Below are 22695 nucleotides of genomic sequence, written 5' to 3' on the forward strand. Positions count from 1 at the left end.
CTTCCCTGGGTGCCCTCAACACTCGATACCTCACAGAGCTCCACCGGTCCCGGGTCTTATGGGGCCCCCTTGCACTGAAGTCACGCAAGAACACCAACTGACCCTCACCCAGTGGCAGGTCCTTAACATGTCTATCATGGGTTTGCTTCCTGCGGTCGGCCGCATGTTGCAAGCGTTCCCTTGCACCTTCAAATGCCACCCGTAGTCGAGCCCGATGCTCCTGAACCCACTCGTGGACTGTTCCACCAACTGGACTCTCAACTCTACCCAACAAGAAATCCACCGGAAGCCTAGGGTCCTGCCCAAACGTTAGGAAAAAGGGGGATTCTCCAGTAGCTTGATGGGGTGTGGTGTTATAACAGAATGACACCTGGGGCAAGCATGCATCCCGCTTTCGAGACACAGGCAGTGTGCTCAGCAAGTTTTGGAGGGTTCGGTTGAACCGCTCACACTGACCATTCCCAGCTGGATGGTATGGGGTAGTACGGGTTTTTACAACGCCGTACAAACCAAAGCTGTTGAATGAGGGAACTTTCGAAGTTACGGTCCTGGTCAGAATGCAACCGGGCAGGGACACCGAACTTGTAAAACCACTCTGCCACCAAAACCTTAGCCACCGTAGGGGCGCGTTGATCTCTGGTGGGTATGGCTATTGTATACTTACTGAAGACATCTGTCACCAGGACATATCACCAAGACATTTTCCACCCCATTCAGGGCAGGCTCTAAAGCAGTGTAGTCTATGGCAAGGACTTCGTCAGGGCGGGACGCCAACAGATGTCCCATGTAGCTGCGAGCGGTTGGGTGTACATCTTTAGCAGTTTGACACCTCTCACATGTCTGACACCACTGGACCACATCCGAAGACATGCCAGGCCAATAACACCGAGACCGGAGGAGCGCCAGCGTCCGCTCTACTCCCTGATGACCATGTTCTTGGTGGACTTGGGTCAAAACCTCACTTTTCAGTGTACCAGGGAGCAACAGCTGAAGCACAGCCTCCGCACCATCGGAGCGGAACATCTGGCGATAAAGGAGTCCATCCTTCTCGACCAGACGGTCCCACTGTCGAAGGAGAGACAGCGTGGGCCGGGACAACCGTGCCCTTTCTTCAGGACTGGGACGCCGCTTTGGGTCCCAAAATTCCAACAGCTCCTGGATAACAGGATCAGCCCGCTGAAAGGCACACATCTCAGAGGGGGTGTGTTGTGGCAATGCTACAATGGCAGCTTGGGTCACCTCTATCGGTCTCGACCTCAAGGCTTGCTGCAAAGGCTGAGGTATTGCAGTACCAGGGAGCATCACTTGGATATCCTGAGGACCTGGGGGATGCTGACGGAAGAGCGCATCAGCATTTTTGTTACTCCTCCCGGATCGATACTTCAATTCAAAGTCGAATGAGGCAAGCTGGGCTGCCCATCGCTGCTCAGTAGCAGCCAATTTAGCAGAGGACAGGTGACTAAGGAGATTGTTGTCAGTATAAACCACACACTTATTGCCCAACAAGTACTCCCTAAATTTATCGGTCATGGCCCCCTTGAGGGCCAAAAACTCAAGCTTAATGGAGCTGTAGTTCAACATGTTTCTTTCGGTGGGCCTCAAGCCTCGACTAGCGTAGGCTATCGGTCTTACCTTTCCCGATTGCTCTTGGGAGAGCACAGCTCCCAAACCGCCATGACTCGCGTCAACCTCCAGAATGAAGGGGAGGGGAAAATCTGCATAAGCCAGAACCGGTGCAGTGGTGAGCTTAGCTTTCAGTGCTTGGAAGCTCCGTTGACAGTCATCAGTCCAACACCCGATGAACCCACGCTCAGACCCCTTACCATTCTTAGCATGGTCGACCTCAGCCACAACCTTGTGCAAGGGGGCTGCCAACTCAGCAAAGCCCTCCACAAACCGCCGGTAATAACTGCCGAAACCAAGAAAAGACCGCAGCTCCGAGGCGGTAGTGGGAATCGGCCAATTGGCTACCACTTCAATTTTCCTCGGATCGGTAGAGACACCTTCGCCAGAAATCACATGGCCCGCCAGAAAGTAAAGGACCTCCTTCTGAAAGAATGAACATTTACTTAGCTTGGCCTTGAGGCCCTCGGTTTGAAGTCGGCTTAGCACTACTTACATCGTAAACGATGTAGTTAGCAGACCAATCGCAGCCTTGTAAGCTGCGGGAGGCTTGCGTCGCACGCAAGGAGGTGTGAAAAGACACGCAAGGGACACGCAGATGCAAGGGACTCTTGCGTCTGCGTTTCCTTGCGTCGCTCTGAAAACGTAGAAGCATAAACTACACTTAAGACCGCATTGGGACACGGCCAGAGCCCAGTTTAGACATGCGGAGAGGACGTGCAGGAAAATATATATATTGTAGGATATCAACAAACTGTTAACCCACTTTCCGTAGTTATGTAATCAATAAAGAAATGAGAACGATGTAATGCCAATGTATAACTGTAATTCTAAAACAAATCAATTGAGTAACGATGCTTAAATATTATATTAAATGTAATGTGATCAGCTAATGCATGCAATATGTAATATAACCATCTACATTGACCGAGAGACATTGAACGCAGCATTCAGTGCAATATCACATTGCACCACTTCAAATAGTCACCTTGAACGCACCAGAAGACGTTGTGTGCTCAGAGGCGTGGACACCCAATCCCCATAGAAGAACACTTGTTAGACCAATAGTATAGTTAGCACACCTTTTTTGATTGTCTATATATGTACCTGTATGTCCCCTCGGATTTGTGGGTGAAACCAGTAGGCAGTTAACTACGTTGTAGTCAAAGGACTTGAAAGACTATTCAAGTCTTTTTGTTTTGAAATTTTGCGTTTCAGTCCTGCCTTCCCCGCCCCCCTGACAACGCACTCAAAACAGTTCAGTTTCTTCATTTTTAATATATATATAGCACATATATATATATATATATATATATATATATCTATATATATATATATATATATATATATTGCGCAGATATCTTATTTACAAATGTTACTGGGTATATTCCATGTTTGAAAAACAGAAATAGACACATATTGACTATTTGTAAAATGTATTTTCAACTATTTATTGTATTTTTTTTTGCTCAGGTTTGCGAAACCGTAATATTAATTGGTGACTTCAAGTTTCATGTTCTTGCCTTTCACACCAACATCTTCCAAAAAAAGAGTGCAAATATCCTCTCCCACCTTGTCCAGAATCAGAAAAGCCCTCTGTCATTGGTCAGACGCTGGGGAGGATGATTTTTGTCGGGATGTCACACTACTGTCAACAGCCGAGCAATGTGTATTACCATTTCATTGCTAATATACATGGGCCGTAGATTTTCACTGCGTTCATGTTGTCAATTAATTGTTGACAATCATTAATTAATTAATTAATTAATTGTTGCACAATCTTACCAAGTCAAATTCCTTGTATGAGCAGGACTCAGAACCGAAATTAAACAGTTTTGAATCTGGTTCAGTTTATTAAGAGTCTTGGCTGCTCGTTTAAAGAATATTAATGTTAGGCCTTGGATTAAAAATACAAGCACATTGTCAAGCGTCTCAAACCATCAACAACAACAAACTGTCAAACTTCCGAATTTCTCTGGAACTTTAAACATATGTCTTCACGTACTCTATCTCGTTTTCATAAACAACTGCAAAGGTTGTACGAGTCTTGGTGGCTCGTTTAAAGGCACAGTGTCTGAATAGGGGCAATGTGTATTTCTCCTTGGAGTTTTAATACTTCACAGTATTTATACAGCACCTTTTAAATTGCGTTATATAATAAAATAGAAGATCTGCTACTACTTTAACGCATGCTTGAGCAGGACCCAATATCAAGTTTATCCCCCCCCAAAAAAGGTAGAACTCATAAATACATTATTTAATTCATAAAAGGAACTCTTGACTTCCTTGATTACCTTTTAGGTTTTGAATCAAACAGTGATCGTTTGGTTTCTTGGTTTCTGACTCAGAGGGCCTCTGTTCCGGATCCTCCCAGGTCACTTCTCAGCCCAGGCCGTCGAGGCATGCAAACTCTCAGAGGGCAAAACAGTCAACATTTACCGGACTGTACATTTTTGTTGAATACAGCTATCGCAGCTCACACATCTAACACTGTAATCTAGCATCTCTAAAGGAAACGCCAGAGAAGACAGCACCGCTGCTGCTCAGCTTCCTCTTGACACACCACAGCCTACAACCAGCATGCAATCCTCTACGGAGACGCCTTTGGTCCTCCTCTGAGACGCCTTTGGTCCTCCTCAGGGTCCAAATTTACGAATTACATTTGGAATGGTCCTAACTGCAAACCCTGCCTACCAAAACATGTTTTCCTCGCTCTATGCTCCGCAATGAAACAGCGCCACTCTGGGACTTTCACCCAGAGAGTACCACAAATAAATGACTGTTCTTATTCGTTCAAAAAAGGGGAGCAGAGAGGTGAATTTCTAGTTTTGAATAGTGTCCAGTTTTATTTATAAGTAAAAGGTCAGATTGGTTAGATAACGGTCTCAGTTTAAAAATATGGCTTTTATCACAAAAATATCTTTATGCAAAAAAATTATGTCACTATACTGCAGTGTTTTTACCAGCACAAGGTGATTGTCTCAGGGAGGTCTAAAGGAGTGGGAGAGTGAAGGGAGAAGGGGCCACCACCAGGTACCAGAAAGGAAAAGTCACTCTCTCACACACACACACACACGCGTGTCAAACTTGCGGGCCAAATTCGGCCCGCCGGATGACTTTGCTATTGTGAGAATTACAGAAAGGTCTCGTGTTTTTTATATATTTATTCGTCTCTGTAATCGTTGATTCAACACCAGATTTAGCACACATAGATCAGCTCACATTTGTTTTTCGTTTTGTCAGTGCAGATGGAAGAGTAGTGGAAAGATTTCCACTTGAGCCAGTTTGAGCCCACCCACAGCCACACAGGTGCAAGCCTAGCTGAATCTGTGTTTGAAATGGTGCGAGGCTGGGGTTAGACTTGTCAAACTGTCGTGGTCAGACGTTTTAGTAATGCTAGCAATATGTGGCAAATACAGCAGGCTCCTGGCGCACTAATTCATTATACACCGTGTGCTGCCCATTCGCTGAACCTCGTGGGTCTTAACTGCGTTGATAATTGCTGTGAGGAGGGTAACTCCTTATTTGAACTGTTGCAGTCCCTGTATACATTTTGCAGCGCATCAACACATCGCTGGAATACAGTTTTCCATAACAGCGAACAGCGATCAGATTACATTACACTCTAAAATCCCTCAGCAGCACTCGATGGAGTTGCAGAGCAGACTCCACAAAAGCTCTCAATGAAAATGAAAAGGCAATCAGAGATATTTTAGCCAAAATAGCTTCAGACTGTGATGAGAAAACACAAACCAAACTCGGAGCTGCTGCATTGGTCACTAAACTTGATAAACTTGAGACAGTAATAATGAATGTTGTGGGACCGGGTACTGCAGAGATTTAAGGCAACAAGTGACTCCAAAGAAGCGATATAGATTTAGCTACTGTTCTTGGCCTTTCGCGGTCACTGCATTCATGCTGGCGCTCTACGAGAACAGTTTGCAGAGCTCGAAGAATCCGCACGCACGCACAGACGGCACTTCTTGGGTTGGCCGTGAGTCCTGCCCCCTCCCCCGAAAGGACCCCCAGTACAGCCCGCAACCGGCTCACGTGAGTCTCCCACTCGTCACTGTGGATCACGATGTCGTCCAAATAGGCAGCTGCAGACCATTGGTGGGGCCAGAGAATCTTGTCCATTAACCGCTAGAATGTAGCTGGGGCTCCAGTAGCCTTTGGTGAGGTCCAAGGTGGAGATGAAACAGGCCGTCCCCAGCCGGTCAATCAGTTCATCCACCCTGGGCATAGGATAGGCATCAAACTGGGAGACGTCATTGAGTCTACGGAAGTCATTACAGAAGCGGTAAGAACCATCCGGCTTGGGCACCAGTACCACTGGGCTGGACCTGGCACTGTGGGACTCCTCAATGACCCCCAGCTCTCTCCGTTGGGTAGTCTGTAGCCTCCCTTGACACGAGGTCTTGGTATGCCCTCTGGGCGTCCCCAGTCAGAAAAGGCGCCAGAATGTGCGCCCAAAAGTCTTCCGGCCAGCCTTCACGTTCTGCCGTTCGTAAGTAGACCTTGAGGAAGGCCTCCACTTAGTCTCCAGGGGTCTGTTATCGCGTAAAAGAACCTTTGGCGGTATCCTTCAAATGGAATACAACAAACATGTATACATCAATTAGATGTGGAATCTACTGTAATAGTTTTCCTACATTACGAGTACACTTTGGCGTTGATGTAGGAGTTGTGACATTTGCATGGGTTTGTTCCTTTTGCTATTTGTCGACAAATACAGAGAATATCGCTACTAATCGGCCCAAAATCTAGAAACAGGCACTCCAAACGGCTTGTTCTTTTAACAATCATGTTTTTATTGTCAGGGTTTGGTTGTTGGGAACATCACATCACCCGGTGTTACACAGTTGACCGTCTATTGTGGGTAAGCAGAAGGATCACTCGGTGACCATCCCCACTGAATACAGAGAACGTACACTGATGTGTGTGCGCGTGTGTGTGTACGCACAACACATCTTTCATCAACTGTTATTTGGTAAAGAATCCAGACATTGAAGTCTCCCGTGTGTTTTCCAGAAACGCTGTGCTCGCCATGGTGTCGGCTTATTGTGGGGTCATAGTTAGCTGGATCTTATTCCGCCTTTAAATCCATGTTATTTAATTTAACTTGTAAAGCTCACTACTTTCCGCTGGTCACAGTTTGGTGTGAGCTCCAGAACCCGACTGGCTGGAGACGGCAAAAACGTCCAACAACATTTGGGCGGTCGTAAAAGTTCCAGCTTGAAATATCCATTAATAAACACCAAACAATTTAAACATGCTTTCCTTCCCCCACTGCATGATGGACTGTTTTCCTCATAGCAGCAACATCTCAATGCCATTTTAAAAGCAGTTAACAGCTGTACAATTGCAACAAAATATACAATCGGGTCAAAATGGTTTGTTGTAGCGTTTGTTAAAAGTAGTCGTTGCATTTTCTTTCTGCTGCAGTGCCCTTGACCAGCGATTACACCAACAGTCACACGTAACAAGTACTATGTTCTTTTCCTCTCGGTGCACTCAACAAAATACAAATACACTGGGTAAAAAGGGGACACGGTTTCAGCAGCTTCAGACGCCTCCTTTGATCAGGACGAGATTCAGGCACATCCCTCATTGAGCTGGTGACCTACGACCCCACTTGGCGACACCCTGTCCTTTTCTGTAGCTCGAGATTTCAGTCTCTTGTCAAGACTTTATCAACCAGGTGTATGTTTCAATCCCAGAGGGCTCCGCCGCACTCGGTTGATTTGGAACCCTCCGTCTCAGAAGTGTGCGGTGGGCTGGGGGGGGTTGTGCGTCGCCAGCTGCCCACTGCTGGACTTGTCCCTCAGCATGGTCATTGCCGTGTTGGAGAAGTCCCTCAGGATGTCCACGGTCTCCCTCTGCAGCAGGAGAGACTCCTGCACAAACTCCTGCTGGCTCTCCACCAGCAGCTGGACGGACTGAGCCAGGATCTCCAGAGACTGGGACACCGAGGTCAGCAGCATCCTGCTGGCCCGCTGCTGCTGGAGGCCCTGGGAGGCCATCTGCGCCACGTGGTCCCGGGCCCTGCGGGAGGACGCTCCGGCCGGGAGCGGGTCGGACAGGTTGGGGCTCGAGGTGGAGACGGAGGGGCGGCCCGCAAGTGGGGGCAAGGAAGAGGGAGAGGGCTCATGGGAGTTTGAAATGGAGGTCGCAGTGGAGGCGGAGGGAGAGGAGGATGCGGCAGCGTGGAGAGCGAAAGCACCAGGAAGTGAGGAGGAACGAGCGGGGAGGGAGCTGGAGGTCAGGTAGGAGCTCGGCAGGGAATGCGGGGGGGGAAGGGCAGCAGAAGACGAGGCGGGGTCCGAATCGGAGGAGGAGGGCAGGGGGGGGGCGTGGTTCTGGCTGTTGTTCCGGGAGTAGGTGTGGACCGGCTTCATCCTCAGCAGGGTGTTGTCAGGCAGGGGATCCAGGGAGGTCGAGGAAGGTGGGGGCAGAGAGGACGGGTAGGCGGAGAACACGGAGTCGTTGTTTTCTTCAAGGTCCATGGTACCGTCTGGTGGATCAGACGGGACATTCAGTCATTCAACAAGACACTACACACGGAGCTTCATAAGTGGCTAAATATGGACGTTTCCATCGCAGCAAATCGCCCGACTGACATTATTTGGATTGACTGACCACATATTGGAAATCAAAATGTGTTTTATTCTCATATTACAAATGAATAAAGTGGGATTGGGAATTTTTGTTGTGAAGTGGAGGGTGAAAGAAAGGCATTTTCAACACACAAACTGCTTACGGTTCAATTTAGAACGCTGTATATTTAAATGAAAACTGATTTTATTTGTATTATTATGGACTTTAATCTGAATCAACAACGTAAAGAGATGGGTCGATCCTTTGGGGCGAATTGTAGGTGATTACTACTACCGTTTTCTACTATTGAAAACACCAGCTGCTTAAAAGTACAGTCTCACCTCCATCGTCAGCCAGGTCAAAATCAGAGGAGGAGTGGAAGGTGTCGCCTGCAAAACACAGTCACGCAGCAGTTAGAAATGTTTTGATGCCAAAAGGTAGAAAACATCAAATCCTGACAGTCATATGGAAGAAAAGAAATTCAACATGCATTAAATCACACTGCCCAAACCCCCAGTTCAGTTTGAGCTCACTCTAGCGCCCACGGTTGTCCATGATGTTATGACGTTGGATCTCTTTTCATCCCCTGGGACAGACTCCTAATCCAGCTCTACTCACCACCAGGTTCTTTCTCCGGAGAGGAGAGAGGAGAAAGGTCGTAGGAGACTCCTCCGGGTATAGAATGAGAAGTGTCCGTCAAGCTGAGGTAGGAGTAGGAGGAAGGGTTGTTGTAAAATCTGGAAAAATCTTCATCTTCGCCAAAGTCCAGATCACTGTCGCCACCTGAGGACGGACAGACGGAAACAAGTTCATTCATTACAAACATTTGGTGTGTAATTCACTCCTCTCCACTCTCAGATGGTCTTGGTTAGCAACGCAGCGGTGCATCATAAACATGATCATAGGTTTCATTCAGTCGTCACAAAGTAAACCCGTCGACCTATTCAGCAATTTTCACAAGCCACTCATGTACCAAAAAAAACAAATACACAAAATCGGGAGGATATTATTAACTTTGGTCAGCACATAAACTCTTGTGAGAGCTGATGTTTGCAATCACACCACCTGACACTTTTTCAAAAGGCTAAATATCGTTAAATATATGACGTTAGATGAGGAAACATTGTGTACATTATAGAAATATAACCTCATCTTGATGTTCACAACTCAAACAAGGTGGGGAGAGACAAACATGTTCCAAACATAGGCGGAGCTCGTAAGGAGTCATCTTTACTATCCCCTCCACCCCGATAAAGGGTAAGTAGGGTGCCTCTGAAGCTGTGATCAAAGACATTTATTCTCCTACGCCGTCGACTCACCTCCTCGAGGGCTCATCATCAGTATCTTATTGACCATCCTCTCCACGGGGCCCAGGTTCTTCTTCCGCACGTTGTTCCCGTAGGAGCCCCGGAGGGCGATGGCGCGCCGCTTTCCATCACATTTGAGGTCCGCCCACTTCTTCATGATCTGACGCACCTGTGGAAAAAAAGAAACCTCCTGTAAGAAGTATTTCACTGGAAGCTTGTATTTCTAGCATCTCGAATAACGCTTTGTCTTTTATTAAGCAAAAATACACTCAGGTTCATTATCATATTGTTGTCAATTTTTGGGTTGTGGAAATCGCTATGAGCTCTCGCTAATGTCATTTAATTTTGTTAGGGGCAAAATGATTATCTGATAAATCAAAAAAGTAGAAATGTTAATCTTTCATGCTTTGGTGTCCAACCTCTCATTCTTCTTCACCAAAAATAGTAATATCTTAAAAATTAAAAATATTTTGCGCTTTCTTTAGTGAATCATATGGAACATTTTTCCTCGAAATCCTTCAATAAATAATCTTAAAAACAATCAGGAGGAAAATTCCGTCCTCGATTGAGTTTACGTTAATTAAACTTGTTCCAAATGGATAACTTGTTGTTTGACAGTTTCTACTAAAAAAAACTGAAAGGTGTCTGAGAATATACCGTTCAAAATCGCAAAAAAAAAAAAGATAATTAGCCGTGAATGGTCCTAACGTGACTAAAATCAGATTGCGCTCAGGAGAACAAACCTCTCTGCGGTTTTCTCCCAGGCTGTTTATCTGGTCGGTGATTTCAGACCACGTCTGTTTCTTAGCTTCAGCCGACACCCCCTGGTTGAACTTCTCTACAGGGGGAGACCACATCATCATCATCATCAGTCCTGGTCACGTTTCTCACTCCTACCTTTTAGGTTACATTGCTGCTAAAACATCTCACATGCACTGTTAATTGTGCATTTGCAAGTGGAGTGAGCCGGTTGTCAACGCAGACATGGATCTGTCAAACTAAACAACACGTCTACAGTCTGGACAGCTGCCGTGACACAAACATGTCACTTGTGTTATTAATCTCAAATTATCATCCTCTATAATTCACTTTAGACATAATAATACATAATTAAGGAAGTACTATCATACTGTATATTATAGTCTTCTATAGTTTTATTGTATTGCATCACTTGATTAAATTGAATTGATTGAATTTTAAATCATTACAGGCCCGGGAACAAAGTCATCTAAAGTTGTACATGTACATTTTCCTTGTGTCAGTCAACAAAACAATCACCATCTCCTTTATCAGCACATACTGTGGCTAAGGCGCTTTCTAAACACACACACACACACACACACACACACACACACACACACTCACTGAGGATGATGTATCTGTTCCTCTTCACCGCCTCCAGCAGCAGTTTGACCTCACTGAAGGAAAACCTCGGTTTGAGTCTCGACCCCCCTCTTACTCCTCCTGCCTTCAACTCCTCATTGTCCTCGCGCCAAGAGGCCGACATGGTTCCACCTTGGCCTCGTGCACTCCTCCTCCTCTTCCTCCTCCCCACCAGAACTATGTCACCTACTCCGATTCCCACAACTGTCTGCTCCGGATCCACCTGCCAGCGCAGACAGACTGCGCAGGGCCTGCAACCAATGAGAGACAGGGGAGACGGAGGGGAGGAAAACAGCAAGAGGGGAGAAAAAAAGTGAAACACTTGAGTAACTCGAGGTTCGGCCAAATACCAGCTCTTATTCTGAAACTCATGTCAGATCTTTCAATCTACTTTATTATTATTACCTTGATTTTTAATGCTAGCTATATATATATATATATATATATATATATTACACTAAGTAGGGGATGTGGATTTTGACCAACCAAAACATCCCCTCTCAAGAAAGAAGGACGTGCAGAGGTAGTATATAAAAGGTACTGTAATATTCAGATGTAAGCGGATGAATAGCCTCAACTACCCGTATTAACTATATATATCCAAACAATACACAAAGCCATTTTTTGCATAAATATTATGCAACAATTATGCACAAAAATCCTCGTACACACTAACGCGTGTTCTTCATTAGATGAATAGCATTGCCATCAGGGTCGGGTACCAAAACCCAGTGCAAATATGGCGCATCCTTCCGGTGCCTGAGCCGCTTGAAATACTTTTTTTTACACTACTCCGTCCTGGTCAGGGCTGTAGTGGTAAAATTAAAGATGGGTAAACTATGGAGTTTGTGATCACAGACCTCGAGGCAAAGCAACGTAAAGAGCAAGTGCGAGAGGATATTTACTCGTGCTTCTGAAAGAATTTGTTTTATTAAGCCTATTTAGATTACGACCGCATCATCGTGTTTAAAAGCACGTCATTAATAGCGTTTGTCCCTCTTTTAATACCATGTTGTGTGAACCAAAACAACGTTTGAAAACGAGAATTGATCTTCAGGCTACATTCTGAATGCTTTTAACTTGTAGAAAGTCATGTTTGAATTTGAATCAGAGTACACAGAGAACACTGCATCACTTCAACCTGACTAACCCATAGCCTTATTCTACTAACCCATAGCCTTATTCTACTAACCCATAGCATTAGCATTTCATTTTATTTTATTACTTGTTGTCTACTGTCTACTGTCACGCACCAACCGCCAAGACCAATTCCTTATATGTATGACATATTTTGGCAATAAATGTTTCCTGATTCCTGGCGACTGAAAGGAAATACAGAGACAAAGATCTCAGCTGAATAAGAACAGAAGAAATCTGGGAAATTTCCTTCGGCAAAGCTCATCTTCAACCCCCCCCCCCCCCCCCAAAAAACAGAAGGTTCTTCTTTAAGCTAAACAAGATTGCAAATGGCTTGAAAAATCTGTTCACAGGCCGAGCAAACGAAATTGGATGGAGGGACAGCTACAGTTCCTCGTCCTAGAGGAACTTATACATATGCAGGTAAAGGGAAAGTTTCTATCTGTGAACGTATCAGTCACCCCATACTGCTATTTTTATGTTGAAAACCTCCAATAAAAAATAGTTATCAAATTAAATACATTTGCCCACTTAACTGTGTCCGCCTGTTGAAGCTACATTAATGTAACGTTTGAGGCATTATTTTAAACATGTTGTTTTCTTAGGCACGCGCCTGTGTAGCGGTGATGCGTGGAGTCAAAATGCGTAGGAAACGAGCAAGTCAGTAATAATTAGGAGGAACTTGTGAATCAACGTTGCGTTTGCGCTGACCACGTGGTCCGTCTCAGCCAATGAGCGCGGGTCTCCTCGTGTCTTTGTTGAGCTCGTGCCTGGCGGATCGCGCACAAGCAGCCGTGACCGATTCCTCCATCGCTCTATGCTAACGTACCGCCACGCAGCGCCGAAGCGGCGACACGGGATCCACGTCGAGTTTCGGTAAACATACGAGGATTTATCGAGGACCGTAACCGCGTGTTCTGCTCGTGGGCCGAGCTCGATTCGGACATGTCCGCCGGCCCCGTTGCTACGCGGCGGTTCTTCTCATCGCAGCGATCACTGTCGGTCTCTGCTGCGGTCTGTTCACGGCAATCCTTCGCGCCGTGAGGTGCTAAAACGCGCTGAAAATGTTGAGAATAGTTACCGGGGGGAAATGGCGTTGTTCTCTCTCTCCCCTCCTTCCTCCGTCGCTTCTCCCGAAAGTTCGGAGTGTCGAGAAAAGCCGAACTGCGCAGACTCCGAATTTTTTTTTTCTCCCTTGAACGCGCAACATTTTGCAGCTTGCTGCGCGCCCCCAGCTGCCCCAGTTACAGCGTGCACCAATCACTACCATTCTCAATGAAATACGCACACATTCTACGCAAAGAACACTATTGTTTATATTTCATTGGAGAAACTTTTGGGAAATTGTCCTTTGGGTGCAGAGTATCCACTTAGACAACCCTTGACCCAATCAAGGGCCTGCTATTATTCAGAACTTTGGATTGTAGCACGCTACTACAATGCACACGCTCTAGTTACGCCATTGAGCATAATGATCTACAACCAGCTGTGTGGTTATCAAGTCAGCAGCTTCATTGTGACAGAATATTAATAATAACCACACTAATAACTAGGAACGTTTTAAAGTAAACACACCACACAAAAGTATCTTAATTCCAGCAGAAAGGTCACGCCACGTCACATGTAGGTCAAACCCGAATGTTTCTGAACGTCCAAAGCAGCTGCTGAAACAATGTGAGCCCATTGGCTTTAATGAAAAATACATTGAACAAAGCACAAAATCAGAATCGGTCAATGCTGTGACTCATAAGTTCTGATGGTCACCAAAAACATCATCGTCATTTCACCACCATTTTATATCAATGTGGAAAGAAGATGGAGAGGCCAAGAAGAAGGGCAGGTTCCATGCTCGTCCTCTTGGTGTCGCCAGAGATCTTCCCCTCGGAGAGAATACGTGTTTCTGTCTCCCAGGCAATACCCAGCAGTGCCTGCAGAGGGCGCCATCACGCACGTGTTTCACCCTCTATCGAGCGTTTCTAGATAGAGTGAGGGGGATGTGCAGGTGAATACACAGAAGGAGGATCTTTGTGGAGATGTGGACATATATCCTGGACATGGTTATCAGAGCTTTTATTTCTTTTTTTTAATTATCTCCTCGCTCTTCGGCGGGGTCGTTTTTCTTGTGGAAGTACTTCTTGATCTAACTCGACTCTACTCTCTGCTGCTGGTGCAGTGACCCAGTTTGGCCTACAGGCATTATTGAAGCTCCGTATAATATAACTCTGCTAAGTGACCACAGAGGCCACCTCACAGGGGAAAACTTAAGCGACGCCCTGTTGTTATATCAATAAAAGAATCACATGACACGTCAAATTATTTTGTCATGCCCGTGTCAAACTCACAACTGAGAATCGGTCCAATTGAAAAAAACGCAGCAATAATGTCACACAAAAGAAAACACTACTAAAAAACACCGGGTGTAGAGCAGAGAGTAAGGGCAGCAGCACTTTGCCAAAGCATGCGCAAGCATCGGCTAATTGCTAGAAGGGCGAATGAGTAGAAGAAGAGTTAAATAAAAGCGCGCTCCTTCTATCGTTTGATGAGGTTGTTGGCCTTCTGGTTGGCAGCGTCGATTCGGGACACGTTGAGTATAGCCTGCAGGGAGAGAAAAAAGAAAAAGAACAGTTTGTGATGGTGTTCCCATTGTTTGTGGCCCGCTGAGATGTTTCCTAAAACTTGCTAAGTGGACGTATGTGCCCGGCAGGACCTTTCCCTGTATGCGCTCGATCTGGACGTTCTGTGTGTCTATCTCGTTGCCCATGTCCAGGGCCATGCTCTTCAGATTCCCAATGATGCTGCCGACATGAACCAGGTTCTCCTCCATCTCGTCCTCCCGGGCATCGTTAGTCACCCTGGAATAGATCAGAGTAAATATCGTGTGTGTGTGTGTGTGTGTGTGGTTACGTCTTGTGTTTGACTGCTGCTGTGTGACTAACGGCTGGTGGTATTACATTACACAGCTGCCTCTCCTAACACAACAGACACCATAAGCATTCATCTCTCTCTCTCTCTCCACCTTCGTATGTGTCCTCCGCTCATGATCATTTGTTCCCTCTCATCCACCACTCGAGACGACGGTGGCTGATTGGACACGACGCCGTCCTGACCAGATCCTCCGCCCCAAACTGCCTTGTACGCCCCGCTTTCCTCAAAGGCCTTCAGTCTAAGTGAGAGAGAAAGAGAATGTACAATTTACTATCACTTTTTTAATGTGATGCCCCTGGGACCACTCTCCACCCACACTGGTCTCAGAGCTGCAGTACAGACTTTTACTATTCTATTGTGATACAAGCTTTAGTGGAGTAGTATCTTTAAGGCCATGCATGCGCGGAACCTGTCCATTGTGGGTACATCAGTGGTCCGTTCGTACAGTAGAGACGACAAACATGCTGTAAGATGATATCCAAGCGGCTGAAAATCAATACAGCAACGCAGGTGGGCCACAAAAGGAAGCTAGAGCAGGGAAAGGGTGTGCTGGAAAGGTCTGACACCACCTACTTATCACAGGAGCAGAGGCCACAGCACTTGCCCAGGTCCGTCAGGTTCTTCTCTGCCTCCTTCATATCGGAGTTGATCTGATCCAAGCCCTCCTCTATGCGCTCCAACTGCTCTATGAGAGGAGAGGGAGGAGGGGGGAGGAAAGGCAGAATAAAGGTGGACACCGAGAAGGAGTGGAGGGGCGAGCGCTGGTTGCATCCCTACCTCGGGGCCCAGTTCCATCACCTTTTATAACTCAGTAAACCCAACTGCAAAACAGTGTTTAATTCTTGGAAAGAATGATAATGAATTACGTTTTTGAAAATATTTGAGTGCAGATATTGAAGTGTGTGTATGCATTAATCTACTGATTTAGTCTATTTTAACTTGCCCCAAATCATTGTCCCCTTACTTTATTCCCTTTTTTCTCTGTGTGTCTCCATGTCCTTAAACCTCCCCCAGAGGTAATTGTGAAAATTGTGAAATTCAGAAAAGTCTAAAAATACAGAAATATCTGAGAGCAGAAGGCTTTGGATCTTGGAACTTCAGCCCATATTGATGAAATAAAGAACATCATTAAAGAACCTGTACATCGTCTGGATCGTTACTTATGGAGTTACTTTGATGACAACAGTTATGTTTTGTTAAAAGACAGCTTTTCCAACTTGGCGTGATCAAAATGTGTCATTCTTTGTTTATTTCAAATTTCAAATTCTACATATGGGTCGATAGATGGGTAGGAAGGTGGGTGGATGGCTAACATAACATTGGTGTTCTCATTATGAAAGCAAATTCACAATAAAAACTCTTATTCAAGCTAATTTAATGGAACTGGGCATCAGTGAGTTGTTTTCAGGCCACCAGTTGGGTCGAGGTGCGCTTCCTACTTCCTGAAAGGCCTGATGCACAGACCACAGCACTGGTTCTTCTCGGCCTCCCTCATGTCCCTGCTGATGGACTCCCTTCCTCAATGCACTCCAACTGCTCTGTGAGGAACACAGGTTTCATGGCACTGGGTCTATGCTGCCGATGGTTTCAACCCACAGGGGGGTTCAGGAGGACACGTTCACCTACTGCTCACAGTCCCCATACATGAAAGCTCACGTTTTGTCCATGAGTGGTCTCACGTTCCAGACAACACTGTCTTAGGAATCATTCGTTGGACTCACTGCTGAGATGTCTAGAAGCTAACTTGTCTGAGAATAATGAATCTGTATATGTGACAACAATAACAATCCAACTCTTTGCCCTGCTTCCTGTTTTATGAAGCTAGCAGAGATTCAAGGTCTACTGATCTTTGCAATTTGAAGCAAAAGTGAAATATCAGAGCACAAGTGTAAAACAGAGGGGTTTTTTTAACTCACAGATGAGAGAGTGAACTAGTCTTAACAAAGGAGAATTTAGAGAGGGAGCTAGTTGAACTAATTACCTCCTTGTTCATCCAGCATAACCACAGCTCTGATCCCGGCGTCTTTACTCTGCAGGAAGGAGCACAGAGAGTCACATGATTACAGATTCCACATCCAGCTGTCATGATCCAGCAGCCACACCGTGAAAAGCAGCTTGCTGATGGACCACATCTGGGTGTTTCCTCCTGTGGACACATCATGTATGGAATCATACATAAGGAGGATACATTACATGGTGCTCTGTCTCTATGAGGTTTCATCGCTGTAAGCCGCCCATGTTCTTTATTTCCAAATATTTATCTATAAGTGTGTAGTGTGTGTGTGTGCGTGTGTGTGTGTGTGTGTGTGTGTGTGTGTGTGTGTGTGTGTGTGTGTGTGTGTGTGCGTGTGCGTGTGCACCTCCTCAACCAGTTGCATCATCCGCCTTGTGCTCTCCAGGGACTGAAAGACAAACAGAATGGATGCTTCAACATACAGCCCACTCAAAATGCAGTCAAACATTGGCAACTTTTCTACAGGCAATTATATAATTCAGCTACTATAAATAATGAATTCACCATTTAAATTATCCAAAGGAAATTCCTCTATTTATCTATCTATAAAATCTTTTATCTTGCCCTTTCCTCGTAAGTTGTATCAAGGCCTACAGTATTTTTCCTTCCCAGGAAATGACGGCCCGACAAAATAAGGTATATCCTAAAAACATTCTGGTTAGTGTCTACCATTCCCAAACTGATTGACGGGTCTTTAACATTTTCTCAGTTATCTTTTACTTTTATTTTTAGTAGTAAGTGCGGATTCGGTTTGTATATCAAACCTTTATAATGATATACATGTTGTTTGTATACTGTAGAGTCATTATATGCAGATTGGACTTTCAACTGCTGTTTTCACCTGAATTTTAAGAAACTCAACACACAGCAAACATAATGACTCGGGATTACGCTGTAATCTCCCACATAGACAATTCCTCTCCAGTCTTTCCGGCCCTTGCTGTGTGTCTATGTGTCTATGTGTGTGTGAGTGTATTGTGGAAATATCATATTAATCCCTGGGGTGTTCCCCACCGAGGTGTCACAAGGCTTTGACCGGCAGTGGCCTTCAAACCCAGCGGTGTGTGTGAGTGTTCAGCACCGCCCCTCGCCGAGTGCATGAGCTCATCCATGGCTGATGTCTCCTCCACAGATGGTAGCACTGGGAGACCAGTTGTTTCTATGGCAACCAGGTGAGCCAGGTGCCTTACAGGGACTCTCCCCGCAGACAGAGCAGAGTTCTCTGTCACACACGACTTGTTGTGAGAAACCAGAAATTCTCATGAACAACAATACACATCAACATGGTTTTTACGTATATCATGCCAAACCCCAAGACAGAGACTCAAAGGTTTGACCATGTTGACGTCTGAAACTGTTTTCATGAGCACATTAGATTTGATCAGGCCAGTAGCAGACGACACAGAGAGTCCAGTTAGGAGGAACACTTTACCGAGTGGATGCTCGATAAACGGAACAATTATACTACTGTGATATATAGTCTCTGTCCCTTCGATTATCATGATCTATTTTTGCGCCCAGACGTTGATGTAATTGCCATAATTCTCTGTGTGTTGAAAGGTTTATGACAGTTAGACACTACAGCTACTGTCCTCAGTCACTCAACATGAGAAACTAATATTATTAAAAAGATATTTGTAGGTAGACGTTACAATTAACTTTGAAAGGGTTATATGAAATAACGGACGACGTCGTGATAGCAACCTGTCAATCACACCTCCTAAACGTAACCCTAAGCCTGCTTTATTGACTATGTCACTCATAAGGGGACCATTTATCAATAACCCCTTAGGTAGATAATCCGCTTTTAATGATAAACGTCTTTAAGTTCAATTTCTAAAGAAAAACCCTCTGCCGTTGCTGCTTTTCTTCCTTGTTTAACATAATAAAACCTGTAACTATGTGATTTGGGCTGTCGGTTGAATAAAACAAGGTACTTGTTGCAGAAAGTAACCTCAGGCTCTGGGAACCCTTTTCATTCTTTTTTGACTATTTGAAAAATATGTTGACTGTTGACAGTAAAAAGTGAACATGTTGATTGTCGCAGGGCTGGAGAAGCTGAAAAATAAACATATCTATGTTTTGGATAGAAGATATATATTTTTGTCAAAGGGGGAAGACAAAAGCCACATAATGAGCTGGGCTCCCTTCATCATGAGGAAAACGTTAATAAATGAAATAAGCGGCTTTTCGAGGCAGCTTCGGAGGGCAGCCTGAGATGTTCTAGAAAAGTGTCCATTCCTCACCTCATCCGTGACCTGGTTGGCTCTCCTCTGCAGCTCCTGCTGCTCTGACAGGATGGGCGCGTCGGACGCCATGTTGGCCGTCCCTACGTCTATGTGTGTATGTGTGTGTGTGTTCAATCCCGGGTGACCAGATTAGGCGGCAGCATCAGGTGGATTTGGCACCTGGAGAGCAGAGTGACACTGTGATTATTTATAATGACTGTCAACAGAGTGGAGCACAAAGATGGGACGCAGGTCTCATCTAAAAACATTCACTTTGTTTCACCAGGATAGTCCCCTCCACACATCACAAGAACAATACAACGACAAAAACTGTTGCTCAGGTATACCAGTGTCCAAATGTTCTTTTCTACTTGAAGCCTATTGATTTCTGTCCTGTGTGGTGGCACCATATTACTGCAGACTGCACTTACAAGAGGGGTATCATTACCACGGATTCATTCAGTTGGGTTCCCCTCTTCACCCCCGCCCACTGCAGCTTCTCCGCACACCCACTGTTCTTTTCAGACATTATGTTATCAGCCTTCTAATTAGGCCCGACCACTAATCACCACCTGCTGCAATACAGAAGAGGAAGGAGGGGCAGCGGAGAAGGAGAAGAGAGGCGCTTGATGCTCTTTGGTGCAAATTAGAATCCCGCAAAAACAGAGAAGGAACTCTAACCCCAAAATAGGGACTGTTGTGGACTGTTTAGCTAATCACGTAATTAAACTAATGAAAACGCTCACCTTCACCCCAGAGTCCAGATCTTTGATATCTACTTTTTTTTCTATAAAGTTGGTTCTCTCTAGGAACTATTTCCAAATTGATCTTCGTCCTGCTGATTTTTTGAGCATCTGACAGAAGTTTTGCACGTTTCTGAATGACAACAGAGACAAAATGAAGCATGACGCAAACACCACAACTGAAGCCCAACACAGGAGAATTTGTTGCAGTGTCTAAAGACAACAGTAATAGTTGGTGGAATAATACATCGCAATATAAAGAATCTACAAACAACTTCGCACTGAGTTGCAGCCATCCATACATCCATTGTCAAACCGCTTATCCTGCACTCAGGGTCGCGGGGGGGCTGGAGTCCATCCCAGCCAACTTCGGGCGATAGACAGGGTACATCCTGGATTGGTCGCCAGCCAATCGCAGGGCAACACAGAGACACACAACCATTCACACTCACATTCACACATCTACGGGCAATTTAGAGTCCCCAATTAACCTGATCCCCAGAGCATGTCTTTGGACTGTGGGAGGAAGCCGGAGAACCCGGAGAGAACCCACGCAGACACGGGGAGAACATGCAGACTCCACACAGAAAGGCCACTGGGCGGAATCGAACCCAGGACCTTCTTGCTGTGAGGCAACGGTGCTAACCACCACACCACCGTGCCGCCCGCACTGAGTTGCAGCAAATGTTTCAATGTTTGCTCCCTTTATTGTCAAAGCATTCTTGTAAAATAGTGCGATACAATAAACCAAGGTTTATGTGAAAATTGCTTTATGGCCTACTGAAAATGACAAATTACAAAAGGTGCGTTATGTGTTTGTTGAAATCAGTGTCAAATACTCTACTACTCTATATGTGATTGCAAATTGCATTCCTCCTTATATTTCACTGCATGTCGCTATAGCAGAGCCCCCCCATCTTGTCAGGCATCACGGCCCAGAGTCAACAGTAAGACAGGTCGACATCCTATAGTAAACAACGCAGCCTTCCTGCCACCTGCTGCACACTGTGACCTCACATTTACGCTGCCCCGCCCCCCCTTCTCCACCCCTCCCCCCGATGAATTGCGCTGTTTGCTCGTTGAACACCACTAGATTGTTTATATATTTCATCTTCATTTTCATCTCTAAGTGGAGGCTTTGACTATTAACAGAGATCCCAATGGGAATCTACTCCTACTCATGAACATTCAGATTACATTTAATTGCAAGTAATGTATGTTTCAAATATGAATAATGCATTAAATTAAAGGAAAAGAGATTATGATTGATAGAAGTTGAAGAGCGATGCACGATGTGGTATTTATCTTAAAAAGAAGAAATTTAAAAAATAAAAGGGCGTAAAAGGGCAGATGTGTTTCTGTGATATTAAACACTGGAAGAAAACTTTTATACCTAATAATTAATTTATGCTCATTAGTTAATGAACTCATCTAGTCTGACTTTGCCTGGCATGACAGTGTTGAAACCCTCAAACTATATATCAACCCCTCGCTGCGTTTTTAAAATTCCCACTCAACTCATATTGAGGCTTTTTATCGATTCACCAATTTGAGTTGAAGTGAACTGAGACGGCAGTAGGATATATATGTACTGCATGTATGTATGTGTGTATATATATATATGGTCTTTGAATAGAGTCTGCTCAGATGGAATAATAAGGACATAGATCAGGCCTCCTACCTTTCACAGGCTCGTCTTTGGATTCTCTTGTTGGTTGTCCAGATCGTTCTATGTAAAACATCCGCAGAAACCTGTTGTTCCCGTTGAAACCTGTATCTGTTTCCCTCCCCAGCACCTCCTCTGCTCTGCACCGCCCCTCCTCCAGCACCGGCCGGCCCCGCCCCCTCACCAAACGCACCACAGCGTCGGTACACTAAGCTCCAAGTCAGAGCGTCATGGGGGATATAAAACATCAACATAGAAAGTAATAAATACTAAATACCCACACAGACACACTATTGTGTGCGGTGTAATCTGATATAAATACATAAATAAGATAAGCCTTCTATACATAATAAAGGCCAGATATGAAACAAATGACCTCACAAAATCATGTTACTCAAATTACTTATAAATTAAACCGGACTATGTTCATATTATGACTGAAAGCAAAGGGATGATCATTTCTCTGATTTCACTAGTTCAACTACATTTACAATCTTTTAATGTCAATAGGCAAAAATGTAAAAAGCCATGGGTTAAAAATGTAATGTAAGTCGCTTTGGATAAAAGTGTCAGCTAAATGACCTGTAATGTGATAATGTAACAGACACAAACAAAATCAAAAGAAAAAGAAGAAATTGCGACCGTGTAAATTTATGTTGCGACCCTCCTGAAATGAACCCCCCAGGTAAGAAATGGCGCTAAACTGTGACACCAGAGAGATGGAGATGACCAATGTGTGCAGTTTTGTGTTTAAAATACGTACAATTAAAAAACTGTCTAAAATACACGCTTTCTAAAGTTTAAGATTTAGACTTTAGAAGAAAGCAAACCTTTAATTGCAATTAATGAATTTCAAAATGTGAGATTAATTACTTAATTTGTCCATTGACAGCACTAGATTTGTTTTAACCTGGAATCCCATTTCTGCTATATTAACAGTAAATTATGAAAAGCCTGTTAAAAATGAACAGAAAAAGCTTTGGACCGTACGTATGATTCGTGACGTCCACAAAGGCTGAACTGAGAAAAAAACACACACAACAAAAGCATAAAAATCCAGACCAAGTAGTCA

The 22695-nt window shown here is 44.8% G+C and overlaps 2 protein-coding genes across 5 annotated transcripts; both read right to left on the reverse strand.

Moving 5' to 3' along the window:
* Positions 1-6413: 6413 nt before the first annotated feature.
* Positions 6414-13320, reverse strand: LOC120833609 (uncharacterized). Of its 2 annotated transcripts, XM_040201095.2 has the most exons (7): positions 13129-13320; positions 10893-11161; positions 10271-10365; positions 9540-9696; positions 8839-9003; positions 8562-8609; positions 6414-8137 (listed from the first exon to the last, which is right to left on the reverse strand). In XM_040201095.2, exons 2-7 carry the CDS (start codon positions 11032-11034, stop codon positions 7383-7385), a joined length of 1362 nt encoding a protein of 453 aa, XP_040057029.1. In that variant the 5' UTR covers positions 11035-11161; positions 13129-13320; the 3' UTR covers positions 6414-7382. The 2 variants fall into 2 exon arrangements, with proteins under 2 accessions (XP_040057029.1, XP_077954480.1); XM_078098354.1 differs by lacking the exon at positions 10271-10365 and having other exon boundaries at positions 13129-13248.
* Positions 13321-13722: 402 nt separating this feature from the next.
* Positions 13723-21772, reverse strand: LOC120834225 (synaptosomal-associated protein 25). 3 transcript variants are annotated; one of them, XM_040202164.2, is made up of 8 exons: positions 21639-21772; positions 19233-19394; positions 17333-17374; positions 16954-17002; positions 15546-15657; positions 15064-15210; positions 14755-14899; positions 13723-14642 (listed from the first exon to the last, which is right to left on the reverse strand). In XM_040202164.2, the coding sequence occupies exons 2-8, from the start codon at positions 19302-19304 to the stop codon at positions 14577-14579; spliced, it is 633 nt and encodes a 210-aa protein (XP_040058098.2). In that variant the 5' UTR covers positions 19305-19394; positions 21639-21772; the 3' UTR covers positions 13723-14576. The 3 variants fall into 3 exon arrangements, with proteins under 3 accessions (XP_040058098.2, XP_077954481.1, XP_077954482.1); XM_078098355.1 differs by having other exon boundaries at positions 19233-19412; positions 21639-21759; XM_078098356.1 differs by lacking the exon at positions 21639-21772 and adding an exon at positions 19961-19980.
* Positions 21773-22695: the final 923 nt, after the last annotated feature.

Source organism: Gasterosteus aculeatus, chromosome 1, assembly GCF_964276395.1.
Source record: "Gasterosteus aculeatus chromosome 1, fGasAcu3.hap1.1, whole genome shotgun sequence".
Taxonomy (NCBI): domain Eukaryota; kingdom Metazoa; phylum Chordata; class Actinopteri; order Perciformes; family Gasterosteidae; genus Gasterosteus; species Gasterosteus aculeatus.